The sequence below is a fragment of the Callospermophilus lateralis genome, chromosome 11, assembly GCF_048772815.1.
Source record: "Callospermophilus lateralis isolate mCalLat2 chromosome 11, mCalLat2.hap1, whole genome shotgun sequence".
Lineage (NCBI taxonomy): Eukaryota > Metazoa > Chordata > Mammalia > Rodentia > Sciuridae > Callospermophilus > Callospermophilus lateralis.
The window spans coordinates 15293620-15308085 of record NC_135315.1 but is presented as its reverse complement, the minus strand read 5'-3'; the positions used below and the strand labels follow the sequence as shown (position 1 = coordinate 15308085).

At 34.0% G+C, this 14466-nt stretch overlaps 1 protein-coding gene across 2 annotated transcripts in view; it reads left to right on the top strand.

Annotated features, from left to right (window-relative positions):
* Tanc2 (tetratricopeptide repeat, ankyrin repeat and coiled-coil containing 2) overlaps positions 1-14466 on the top strand; it is a 454690-nt gene that overhangs the window by 354865 nt on the left and 85359 nt on the right. For both annotated transcript variants that reach the window (XM_076870152.2, XM_077110543.1), the window contains exon 12: positions 1138-1369. In XM_076870152.2, coding sequence (XP_076726267.1) covers positions 1138-1369 — 232 coding nt within the window. The remainder of the gene's footprint in view (positions 1-1137; positions 1370-14466) is intronic.

The window sequence follows — 14466 nt, the reverse complement described above, 5'->3', positions numbered from 1 at the left end:
GAAGGATTTCAGGTGCTTAATTTTTTTTTACTTTTCCAGCATGCATTGAGGAGCTAAGAAGACCATACTCATAATCAGGAGCCTTTTCAAAGCACAACTCTATAGTAGATGACTGTTGTCCAAGAGATGATTAAAAAACTGGAGTTCCAGTGGTATATCCATGAATGCCACTGAGACAAGTTTTAATTGCCTGAAAGAACAAATCTAGGAACTAAAAAAAAAAAAAAAAAAGTGGCTGACATTACTACTTACTATGAGAGCGCCATGCCAAATTCTTTCCATACATCAAACTGAATTTCCCCTGCCAATGGCATATTTTCTACACAGTCCCATCATTTTTTCTTGGTAGTTAATGATCCATAAAAGTGTTCTAGATTAAAATCACCCTCAGTACTTGCTCTTGAGGCAAAAGGAACAACCAACAGATATAGAGTGAACTTTTTGCACATTTACAACAAAAAAAACAGAGCCTAAAGCTCCAGGTTCCAGCCAGTCAGCCCAGCCTCTAGTTGTTATTAAGATTCATAAGATTTTTAAGTTCTTTGAATTTAAGACCGCATCTAACAAAAATTTCACCCCTTTTCTGCTCCCTTTTATCAAATTCTGATATTCTTTGTTTCTGTGTTTGGGTTCTCAGAAAATATTTAATGATAATTTTAAAATCTGAATTACTTTATTTTGTGAGACTCAGTTTATAACAATTGGAATCACAAAAAAATGACATAAGCATATGTATTTGTTGAGACTAACATGATTTTTCTCTCTTGTTCCTAATGTTTTGTTACAAGATTAGATTTACTGTACCACTGTGCAGAGAAAATAAATGTTAGTGATATTAATGTACATCTTGAATCTCATTCTTGCTTCCTATTTTCCTATTTCTTATGATCCAGAAAGAAAATTTGATTTTTACTTATAAATTTTAATTTGGGGTTGTGATATCCTATGTGTACAAGAGAACTATCATATGAGATTTTTGATCTTACATAAATCAGGCAGTTGAGTTAGCAGCTTTCATTTATACTTGAAAAGGTAAAGAAAATGGAGAGAGAAAAGACAGAGAATAATCATGTAATAACTGTAGCTATTGCTTTTGCCACTGATAAGCCTGTTTGCATTCTCATCTTCCATTTGTAGGTGGTTGCCTATCACTATTGCCAAGCAGATAATGCCTATACCTGCCTGGTACCAGAATTTGTCCACAATGTTGCTGCCCTGCTCTGCCGCTCACCTCAGCTGACAGCTTATCGGGAGCAGCTTCTTCGGGAGCCTCACCTGCAGAGCATGCTGAGCCTTCGATCCTGTGTTCAAGACCCCATGGCCTCCTTTCGGAGAGGAGTCCTGGAGCCCCTAGAGAATCTCCACAAAGGTATAGATGAGGTCCAAGGAGATGAAAGGAGCCCCAGGTCACCTGGTCACACTATAAAAATGATTATTTTTATCACATTAACAAAACTAAATGTTCCATAACTAATGTCCTACAAGATACAGTTAAGAAATAGAAGATTTTACTTGAAAAAAAAAACAGTTCCTACAAGAAGTGCTACTTCCTTTAAAAAAATTTTATTTTGATTCCCAAATTTAATTCATTTTCCTTATACTAATGATAGTAGAGCTTCCAATCCTGTTTGTGAAGTTAAAATAAATCAGTAAAATTTGTGGCTCCAACTCAAGTGTTGTAGAGTTTCTATGGTTAGAAACTCTCCAGTCTTCATGTAATATTTTTATTACCCCATCAGTTCAGGTAAAGCATTCATGATTGTACAACCTTGTGTTTATACTAGAAATCACTGAATTATATAGTATGATATTTAAAAGCTGTAAGGATATTCCATGGTCCATAAATTACATCAGGAAAGGTATTTTTTAAATAAAAACAAAATTAAATGGACTCTATCTCCCATTCATGGGAGGTCTTTCCTACCTTTATCCTCTGCAGCTCTAGTGCCCTCCAGAGCCTGACAGCCATCTCCTTAAAGAGAGTACATGACTTCCCATGTGTCTCTTCCTTATATTTTTTACACTGTGTTCTCAGTGCTAGAAGCCAAAGAAAAGGATTTGAGTAAGCATGAGATCCTGAATAATCCTGTTTATTCCCAAAAGACTTTTATACCTTTCTCAAAGGTTTTGAATACTATAAGTAAAAGTGTTCATAATTTCTATTCTCCTGGCCATCATCTTTAGTTCAGCTCTGATGCTGACTACTTAGACCTCAAATTTCTTTCTTCTTAAATCCAATAACCTTTATTTCTATTACCTCTCTTCTGCCTATTAGCTTAATCACACCCTGGAATTTTTCCACAAATATTTAAAGCATATTTCCTATACATTCACTCAATTTCTAATCCTGTTAATTCTGCCTTCATTGTTTCTCACATTCATTTTTCTCAATTTGTTCCTACCATTATTACCCCCAAGAGCTATTTAGCTACCAATAACATTGTATCATTATTACCCCTTCCTGGTATTCTCTGGCTTAATACTTCTTTCACATCATAACACACTTATAAAATTATAAAAATTTTTATAGCAGACTGGGATAAAAATTCATGACTACTTATAGCTGAACATAGCAGCCCTCAATCTATAACTATGCCAAGCTATGTATACCCTATACCCTAAGGACTAAAGCAATTCCTTTTTTTTTTTTTTTTTTTTTTTTAGACTGGGTCTTACTGTTTTGCCCAAGCTTGTCTCAATCTCTTGGTCTCAAGTGATCCCCCTGTCTCAGGCTTACAAGTAGCTGGGACTATTACCAGCACATGCCTCCATACCAACTAAGGGATTCATTTCTAAGTATACTTCCCATTCATTCATGGCCTACCTGGTGGAGGAATTCTTCCTCAGTCTCTCTAGTTTTCTAGAATTTATGTACTGCTTTCAGATAAAGCTTCATAAAATATTGCTCTGATCACTTAATTTCCCCAGCTCAAAACCCAATCCTAGCGACCTGGGAGGCTGAGGCAAGAGAATCGCAAATTCAAAACCAGCCTCAGCAACTTAGTAGAGGCCCTAAGCAACTTAGCAAGACCCCATCTCAAAATTTTAAAAAAGGACTGGGGATGTATCTCAGTGGTAAAACACCCCCTGGGTTCAATCCCCAATACCAAAAAAAAGCAATGATTCCCTGTTGCCTACTGAATATAACTTCTAGCTCCAGAGTGCTTGATGGTCTGGATCCAACCTACTTTCCAGCCTTATTTTTTAGTTTAAGCCTTATGAACCTTACATGTAAACTAAAATATTTACTATTCCTTAAATACTTCCCTACATTTTCTTTCTCCATATATACACTTAGTGTTTCCTTTGCTTAATATTCCTTCTCATCACATCTCTTGACTTTAAGAATTCTGTCCACCTTTTTATTTAATTATTATTTTTTTACATTCTTTTTTTATTAATTTTTTTAAATTTTATATGATAGCGGAATGCATAACAATTCTTATTACACATATAGAGCACAAATTTTTCATATCTCTGGTTGTATACAAAGTATATTCACACCAATTTATGTCTTCATACATGTACTTTGGATAATGATGTCCATCACATTCCACCATCATTTATAACCCCCTGCCCCCTCCCTTCCCCTCCCCCTCCTCTGCCCTATGTAGAGTTTGTCTTTTCCTCCCACGCTCCCTCTCCCCACCCCACTATGAGTCAGCCTCCTTATATCAGAGAAAACATCCAGCATTTGGTTTTTTGGAATTGGCTAACTTCACTTAGCATTATCTTCTCTAACTCCATCCATTTACCTTCAAATGCCATGATTTTATTCTCTTTTATTGCTAAGTAATAATCCATTGTGTATATATGCAATATTTTTTAATCCATTCTTCTACTGCAGGGCATCTAGGTTGGTTTCACAGTTTAGCTATTGTGAATTGTGCTGCTATCACTATTGATGTGGCTGTGTCCCTGTAGTATGCTGTTTTTAAGTCCTTTGGGTACAGACAAAGGAGAGGGATAACTGGATCAAATGGTGGTTCCTTTCCCGTTTTCCAAGGAATCTCCGTACTGCTTTCCATATTGGCTGTACCAATTTGTAGTCCCACCAGCAGTGTATGAGTGTGCTTTTCTCCCCACATCTTCACCAGCACTTATTATTGGTTTTCTTCATAATAGCTGTCATTCTGACTATAGTGAGATGAAATCTTAGAGTAGTTTTGATTTGCATTTCTCTAATTGCTAGCAATGATGAACATTTTTTTCATATATTTGTTGATTGATTGTTTTATCATCTTCTGAGAAGTATCTATTCAGGTCTTTGGCCCTTTTTTTTTTTTTTTACTTTTTTTTAATTTGTTTTAAATAGTTACACATGACAATACAATGACCTTGACATATCATACATTTGAATCAGATGGGATATAATATCTCATTTTTCTGAGTAAACAGGTTGCAGAATCACATTGGTCATGCATTCATATATATATATATATATATATATATATATATATATATATATATACACACACACACACACACACACACACACACACACACAGTAATGTTTATTTATTTTTTAGTTGTAGTTGCACACGATACCTTTATTTATATGTGGTGCTGAGGATCGAACCTCGCACATGCTAGGCAAGTGCTAGGGCCTCGCACATGCTAGGCAAGCGCTCTACCACTGAGCCACAACTCCAGCCCCCTAGGCCCATTATTGATTGGGTTATTTGTTTTTGGTCTTTAGCATTTTGAGTTTTATATATACCCTAAAGATTAGTCTCTGATGTATGAGGGGTAAAAATTTGCTCCCAAGATGTAGGCTCTCTATTCACATGCTACCCCCAACCATCATAGATCAGCATCCACTAATCAGAGAAAACACTCGGGCTTTAGTTTTGGGGGTTGGCTTACTTCGCTTAGCATAATATTCTCCATATCCATCCATTTACCTGCAAATGCCATAATTTTATTCTTTTGTAATGCTGAGTAATATTTCATTGTGTATATATACCAGCTTCTTTATCCATTCATCTACTGATAGGCATCTAGGTTGGTTCCACAGTTTAGCTATTGTGAATTCAGCTGATTTAAACATTGGTGTGGCTATGTCACTGTAATATGCTGATTTTAAGTCCTTTGGGTATAGACCGAGAATGGGATAGCTGAGTCAAAAGATAGTTTCATTCCAAGTTTTCTGAGGAAGCTCCACACTGCTTTCCAAAGTGATTATACCAATTTGCAGTCCCATAAGCAGTGTATGAGTGTATGAGTGTACCTTTTCCCCACATCCTCTTCAACACTCATTTTTGCTTGTATTCTTGATAACTGCCAAAGAATTCTACCCACCTTTCAAAGACCAGCTTAAATGCCACCTTTCCCTTGAGACACCTGTTGATTCATCTTCCTGCCTCCAGTCAGAAATAGTGTCCTTCCAAAAGCCATAGATCTTTTTTAAAAATCACAATTATGATATTCTAACACATTTCTATATGTATAATTAGAATTTAAAATTTTATCACAAACCTTACTATAAGCCAGATATTATACTTTGCTTGCACTGTATAAAACTTAATTATTTCTATACTTATCCCTTTGGCTGAATTGTATGCTTTTGAAGTTAAGATTTTTGTGTGTATATGATGTTTGGGATCAAACCCAGGGCCTTACACATGCTAGTGCATGCTCTACCACTGAGCTGCATTCCCAGGTCACAGAACCTTATTTTTATTTAATTTTTATTCATCATAGTCATTCTCTGACTTAAACATAAGAAGACATTTTAAGAAATAAATTTTGAGGGGCTAGGGCTGTAGCTCAGGGGTAGAGTGCTTGCCTAGCATTTGTGAGGCACTGGGTTCGATCCTTAGCACCACATATAAGTAAATAAAATAAAGGTATAAAAATACAACCAAAAAAAGAAATAAATTTGAACACATAAGTGACCATAGAAACTGCTAATCTGCAAGGATATATTAAGGAAGTATTGTGATACAAGGATCTACACCTACTGGGTATTTCAAAGAGAATATGCAAGCACTTTTACAGAGTCAGCTCCAGATTCTCAACCATATTCCATATGTTTTATAAATTTGCTACAAAATATATCTATTGCTTACTTAGGTCTCTATAATCAACTTTAGATATCCCTAGTTTTTGAAACATTAAAAATTATTTGAGGGGCTGGGATTGTGGCTCAGTGGTAGAGCGCTCACCAAGACCCGGGTTCTATCCTCAGCACCACATAAAAAATAAAGGCATTGTGTTGTGTCCATCTACACCAAAAAGTAAATATTTTTTTAAAAAATTATTTGATTAAATCAAAAGATTTCATGAAGAAAAGTGAAAACAAATTAAGTCAGAGCAAACAAAATGGTAGACTTAAAATCAATCATAATAATATCAATAATTATATTAAATGTAAATGGACCAAACATATTAAAAGACAGAAACTATAAAACCATGTAAAAAGCAAGACTTCATATACTCTCTGTTTAACTTATTTAAATATGAAAATACAGATTGAAAGTAAAAGTTATAACCCAGAGTAAGCAGAAAGAAGGATATAATAAAAGCAAGAGCTGAAAATAATGAAATAGAAAATTGATGGTAAAAATAGATAAATTCCAGCAGTGCTTTTTAAGAAAAATGAGAGAACAATATCAGGAACTAAAAAGAGATATCACTACGATTCCTAAAATTATTAAAAGAAAAGTAAGTAATCATTATAACTAACTTTATAACAATAAATTTAAAACATTACCTACCGTGAGCACCTTCTTTAAAAACAAAAACAAAAAATACCCACAGTCTACCATAAGTGACTCCAGAAGAAATAAAAAATCTAAATAGCACTATATCTATTACATCTAATTGTAATCTAAAAGAAACAGAAAATCTTTCCACAAAGAAGACTATGGATTCTTATAGTTTCACTGATGAATTATATCCAACATTTAAAGAAGAACTAATATTAGCCTTATACAGATGTTTTCAGAAACAGAAAAGAAGGGAGCATTTCACAGGTTATTAGGCAAGCATAATGCTAACACCAAAATCAGTAGCTTATAAGAAAAGAATATTATAAAGCAGTACTCCTCATGACCATATAGTAAAATCCTGAAAAAAAAACCTAATAACAAATTAATTAGTCCTGCTTGGTCACGAATGCAATGTTAGTTAAACATTTGAAAGTTAATCAGCATGTTTTTTATATTAACAGAATGAAAGAGAACATTCGGATAATCATCTTAATAAATGCCAAAAAGCATTTGGCAGAATCCTACACCAATTAATATTAAAAAACTATGCAAACTCGGAATAGAAAAAAAGCTTAGTTTGATAAAGGGCAACTCCAAAAAACATATAGCTAATGATGAAATATTGACTATTTTCCTCCTAAGATCAAGACCAACACAATGTTCTTTCACTCTCAGTAATTACATTTAACATCCCATTGGTGGTCCAAGCTAGCACAACGAGAATATAAGCAAAAAAGCAAATAATATAAAGATTGGAAAGGAATAAGTAAAATTTTTTATTTGCAGACAGCATGATTATCTGCATAGAGTATTCTAAGGTATCTACCCAAGAAAACCTACTAGAACTAATAAGTACAAAGCTTTAAATTACAAGACAATGTATAAAATCTATTTCTGTACTAGCAACAAAAGTTGAAAAATGAAATTTAAAAGCAGTGTGTCAGTTTTAAAACATGGCTATAAAATCTTTGACATTCCTTTCATTGAAAGTTGGTGTCTACATCTCCTCCCCTTGTATTTGAGTAGGCTTCTGAGTATTTCAACCAACAATACTGCAAAGTGATGTTATATGTGATATCTGAGGCGAGGTCATAAATGACCATGAAACTTTCCTCTTGTTTAGTGAAATGCTTGCTTTTGGAGGTGGGTATTGCCATGTTAAGAAGTCTGGTTACCCAGAATTCACCATTGTGAAGAAGAACAAATCACATGGAGAGTCCAGTTGACTATTCCATTCTTCAAGTCATTTCATATCTGACACCAAATTATATCATCAGTGAATAAGCTTCACTGATGGTTTGTGCCCTCAGCCCTGTCCATTCATGTAACCCTAGCTGTTTGATATAGCAGTAGGTAACTAAAACATACTATTTTCAGTAGCATCAAAAAAAATGTAATACTTAAGCATATATTTAATAAAAGATATTTAAAAACCTCTACAGAGAAAGCACAGTGAAAACATTGCAGAGTGAATTTAACAAATTTAGTAAATGGAAGATGTATGTTACATATATGGATTGAAAAATGTCAATTTTTCCTCAACTGGTTTATAAAGCCAACATAATTCCAAAGTCCCAGCAGGGTTTCTGTGTAAAATATTGACAACTCTTAGAAAACCAAAGGATCAAGAATAGCCAAACAATTTTGAAAAAGAAAAATGTTGGAAGACTTGACAGTATTTAGTTTCAAGACTTACAACATTGTGGATTACTACAATAATCATGACAAGCAGTGATGTTTTACTAAGTTTAACAACCAGCTCAGGGTTAAAGAGCTTATTTCAGGTGTAAAAATTTAGCAGTCAACTCTCATGAGCCAATTTGAGTCAGCTCCAACACCCCATTGACAGGGTGGTATTCACACAGGACTAGAAAATAGATTAGTGGAACAGAATGGAGTATCCAGGAATAGACCCACACATAAATGTAATCTATTAATATTCTCAAATCTTTAAAGACAATTTGGGAAAGATAATTCTTGCTATCAAATGGTACTTGAACCACTGAATAAATATATGGGGGGTGGTATGAATCTCAATCCTTACCTCACATTGTATATAGTAATAAATTTAAAGTGGATCATAGGCCTAAGTAGAAAAGCATAATTTCTAGAGCGGATAGAAGAAACATAAGAGAATAGCTTTACACCTTAGAAGTAACGATTTCTTAAGAAATGTTTTCTAAGGTGATAAATTAAATTTCATCAAAATTAAAAATGTCTACTCAGCAAAAGATAATAAAGGGGAAAGCAAGTCACAAAATGGAAGACAGTGTTTTTATCTATGTGTGTGTGTATGTATGTGTGTAGGTGTATAAGTATTGGTATCCATAACACCTAAAAAACACATACAAACCAATAATGAAAAGATAAAGCAGTCCTATTTTAGTTTTCATTTATTGATTTGTCTGTGTGTGTGGTATGAGATGGAACTCAAGGCTTTGCACATAGTAAGCCTGAACTCTACCACTGAGCTGCATCTCCACCCCAAATTAGCCCAAGGTTTTGTTTTGGTTTTGTTTGTTTTTGGTTTGGGGGGGGTTAGGGTACCATGGATTGAACTCAGGGGCACTCAACCACTGAGCCACATCCCCAGCCCTGTTTTTTTTTTTTTAATATTTTTAGTTGAAGATGGACACAATAACTTTGTTTATTTTATTTTTGTGGGTGTGGTTCTGAGGATCAAACCCAGTGCTCACACATGCAAGGGCAAGACACATCCCCAGCCCTATTCTGTATTTTATTTAGAGACAGGGTCTCACTGACTTGTATAGCTCCTCACTGTTACTGAGGCTGGCTTTGAACTCACCATCCTCCTGTCTCAACCTTTCAAGCCACTGGGATTATAGGTGTGCACCAAGGAGCCCAGCCAAGGTTTTGTTTTTATTTTTTTTCCTTGCCCCACCTCCACCCTTTGGTGCCTGGGATTGAATTCATGGCTTCCCACATGCTAGGCACATGCTGTACTACTGAGCCACCACCCCAGCAACAATCCCATTTCCAAAGAGATAAAAGATTTAAACATTTAGATTAACATTTAGATAGATTAATAGGCTACAAGGACATGAAGTGTTTAATATCATTAGTTATCAAAGAAATGCAAATTTAAATTACAATGAGATACCAGTTCACACCCGTTTAAATGGTAAAATTAAAAAGAATATCCATCAAATGTTGGTAAGGATGATAAACAACTAGAATTCTCTCTAGAATTCTGGTGGGATTTTAAAACGGCACAATTACCTTTCAAAAACAGGTAGTGAAATATACATCTGCTTTATAACAAAGCAATTCTATTCCTATATATTTACCCAAAGGAAATTTAAAATATCTACAAAAAAATCTTGTGCAGAATGTTTAGCAGCTTTATTCATAGTAGTCAAAAAGTAGAGACAATTCAAATGTCCATCAATAGAATGGATAAACATAAATTCATTAAGTGGAATACTTCTTAGTAACAAAAAGGAACAAACTAATAATACACTCAACAGTGTAAATGAGTTTCAGAAACATCATATTAAGCAAAAGAAGCAAGTTTAGTCTGTGAAATTAAAAGAATGGTCATTCCCTATGGAAGGTTGGCTAGAAGGGAACCTAAGGGAATTTTCTAGAGTGTTGGCAATGTTCTACATTTCAATCCAGGTATTGGTTTCATGAGTACATTTGTGTCAAAACTCACCAAAGTATATTGTTAAGATCTTCTCAATTCACTATATATAAATTTTATTGTAATATTTTTCAAATGGATAATTTTTTAAAAGTAGCTAGAGTTTCATTTCCAATGGAAAACACTTAAAATTTACAATTAGAAACTAGATTTCAAATTACATACTTTTTTAAAAAATAAGTCAACATTTTTTTACAATACTTTATAGTTTCATAAGTATAGTTATTAGAACACACATACCCATATACACACATAAATGAAAAACTTTTGAAGTTTTTCGGTAGGCCTTTTGCTTGAGCCACCAATGGAATGAATGAGAAGCGTATTCATTATCACAACTAAAAGACATATAATTCAGAAGTAATATGAAGCTTTTCTAAATAAAAATATTAGCTGAATCTTCTTAACATTTATAATAATTTCTATACAATGTGCTAGTGATAGAATCTCATGTACCAGGATTCAGTTCTTAATTTGGCTGTGTTCTTTACTCTTAAAATCTATAGAATTATTATTTCTCTCAGGCACCTAGGTAAGTTGCTAGAATGGGACTACTAAGGAAAACAGAACACATATTTGTTAAGTATACATGTAAAGGGAGGCAATGGGAAATCCCTGGTGGATGTATGTTTTCAAAGCGTTAAAAACCTGCACAAAAATCAACTCAAATAAGATCTCAAAACCCAGAATTAGACAAGAAACAATGCAACTACTAGAAGAAAACACAGGAGCAACTCTCCAACACATTGGTGTAGCCATTACCTTCCTTAATAAGATTCCTAAAGCTCAAGAAATAAAACCAAGAATCAGTAAATGGTATGATATCAAATTTTAAAGATTCTACTCAGTAAAGAAAATAAGAGTGTGAAGAAAGATCCTACAGAATAGAAGAAAATCTTTGGGATCCATTCTTCTGATGGAATTTATAACCAGAATACATTAAAAAACTCAAAAAAATTTAACACCAAAGAAAACTATAACCCATTCACTAACTGGGCAGAAAATTCTCTAAAGAGGGATTTCTCAAGAGATGAGATGCAAATGGGCAACAAATATTTTATGAAAAAAATGTTCACCATCCTTGGCAATTAGAGAAATGCAGATCAGAACTACACTGAGAGTTCATCTCATCCCAGTTAGAATGGCAGTTATCAAGAATGCAAAGAACAGCGGGTAGGTTGTAGCTCAGTTGTAGAGCACTTGCCTAGCATGTGTGAAACACAAGGTTCAATTCTCGGCACTGCATATAAATAAATAAAGGTCCATCAACAACTTTTAAAAAAGATAAGCATTTTTTAAAAAGAATGCAAATAACAATAATTGCTGGTGAAGATGTGAGGGGAAAGGTTGGTGGGACTACAAGTTAGTACAGTCACTTTGAAAAGTAGTATGGAGATTCTTCAGAAGACTAGAATCATATGACTCAGGTATACCACACCTTGGTATTTATCCAAAGAACTAAAATCAGCATATTATGATACATGCATACCAATGTTTAGCATCACAATCCATAATAGCCAAGTTATGGAACCAGCCTAGGTACCCATTAACAAATGAATATATAAAAGAAAATATGGTATAAATACACAATGGAGTTCTACTCAGCCATAAAGAAGAATGAAATTATATCATTTGCTGAGTGGGTAGAACTGGAAAACATCATAGTAAGTGAAATAAGCCAGACTTAGAAATTCAAAGGTCAAATATTTTCTTTCATATGCAAAGGCTAGAAGGAAAAACAGGAATAACAAAAACAAAAAAGAGTGAAGGTTGGGGATATATCTTGTGGTACACAGCACCTGCCTAGCATGTGCAAGGCCCTAACTTCAATCCCCGTCACTGCCAAAAAAAAAAAAATAGTGGGGGGGAATCTTATGAAAACAGAAGGAAGATCAGTAGAGCAGAAGCAGGGAACCAAGGAGGAATGAGGAGGTGTTGGAAAGGGGAAGATTTGGAGAGTAATGCTATGTGCTTTTATGAATGTATCACCATTCATTCCAGTTTTACATATAGCTATAATGTATCAATTTTAAAAAAATGAGTAAAAAGAAGGAAGAGTAATAGAGCACAGGAAAGAGATCCTAGGAGGGAGGAGAGGAAACCCAAGGGAAAGCGGTAATACATGGGATTCAAGGAAGAAAACTATGTTATTTGAATTTATGAATATGTCAAAATGAACCTCACTATTATGTTTATTATGCACTAATAAATAAATTTTAAAAATAAGGGTTAAAGGTTTTAAAGAACCTATCTAATGACTTGTCAGCTAATGCAATGGTTATTAAACATCAGGACATTAAAGTTTTCAATTAGTTCATGACAAAAATAAGAAATATATATATATATATATATATAGGTTTATATTGCTTCAATTTTTTAAATCATAAAATATCTTCTGTTCTATGAAATAATGGTGAAAATGGATAGTAGTTATTATTTTAAATGTTCTTACATGGCAAAATATTAAGTAGTAGTAGTTTTAATCAGCTTTTTTTTTTGCTTCTGTGACTGAAAGACCTGATGAGAATAAATGTACAGGAGGAAAAGTTTATTTGAGGGTTCATGGTTTCAGAGGTCTCGATCCACAGACAGCAGGCTCATTCCTCATGACTCCAGGTGAGGCAGAACAACATGGCAAAATAATGTAGCAGAGGGAAGCAGCTCATGTTATGATCAGAAAGGACAGAGAGAGAGACTTCCACTTGCCAGATACAAATATATAACCCAAAGCCATACCCCAGTCCGGCCATACCCTATCACTTCAGTTGCCACTCAGTTAATACCTATCAGAGAATTAATTCACTGATTGGGTTAAGAGTCTTACAACCCAATCATTTCTCCTCTGAACCTTCTTGCATTGTCTCACGTGAGCTTTTGGGTGACATCTCACATTCAAACCATAAGAGTAGTCTTTTGGTAGTCCTCAATTTTTTTTTTTAGTTTTCATTTGCAAAATCCTTTAAAAGTTTCTAAATTAGAGTATTATTTAAATAATCTAAAACTATTTGAAAATTAACATGCAGAAGCATTATTGTAAAACTGTTACTTTTGAAATGCAAAATCTAAATAAGTTCTCATCTCTTAAGTATTTAATTAAGAAGCCTCATTTACCAAAAGAAAAGGAATGATTTTAGGAATAGTTTTCATTATTTTACATTATTAATGGCATTGGGAAATTCTTTGCATTTACTGTTGTAAATCCTAAAAATTATGATAATCTTGTATAAACATGCCATCCTCACTTCTTAACAGATGAAATATTTATTGATATACCTGCATTCACAAATGATTTATAAGTTCTTCAAAGGAGGGAGAGAATCTAAAATATAAATAAATAAAGCCAGGATTTGTAAAAATATCATTATCATATCTTCTTCTTGTCCTTGTTGGCAGTAGAATATATTTCAACATATCATACATACATGGAGTGTAATTCCCATTATTGTGGTTGTATATGATATGGAGTTACATTGGTCATGTATTCATATTTGAACATAGGGAAGTTATGTCTGTTAATGTCTTTCCCATTCTCATCCCTCCTCTCTTCTCTCTATTCCCCCTGTCCATTCTGGTGAACCTTCAGTCCTCCTTCCCGCTCCATGTATTGTGAATTAGTATCCACATATCAAAGAGAACATCCAGCCTTAGTTTTGGGGATTGGCTTATTTCACTTAACATGATAGCCTTCAGTTCCATCCATTTACCAGCAAATGCCATAATTTCATTCATTTTTATGACTGAGTAATATTCCATTGGGTATATGTACCACATTTTCTTTATCCATTCATCTGTTGAAGGGCACCTACATTGGTTCCATAGCTTAGCTATTGTGAATTAAGCTGCTGTAAACATTGATGTGGCTATGTCACTGTAGTATGCGGATTTTATATGCTGATTTTATATCCTTTGGGTATATGCCAAGGAGTGGGATAACTGGGTCAAATGTTGGTTCAATTTCAGATTTTCTGAGAAATCTCCATACTACTTTCCAGAGTGATTGCACTAATTTGTAGTCCTACCAGCAATGTATGAGTATACCTTTTTCTCCAAATCCTTGCCAACATGTATTGTTACTTGTATTCTTGATAA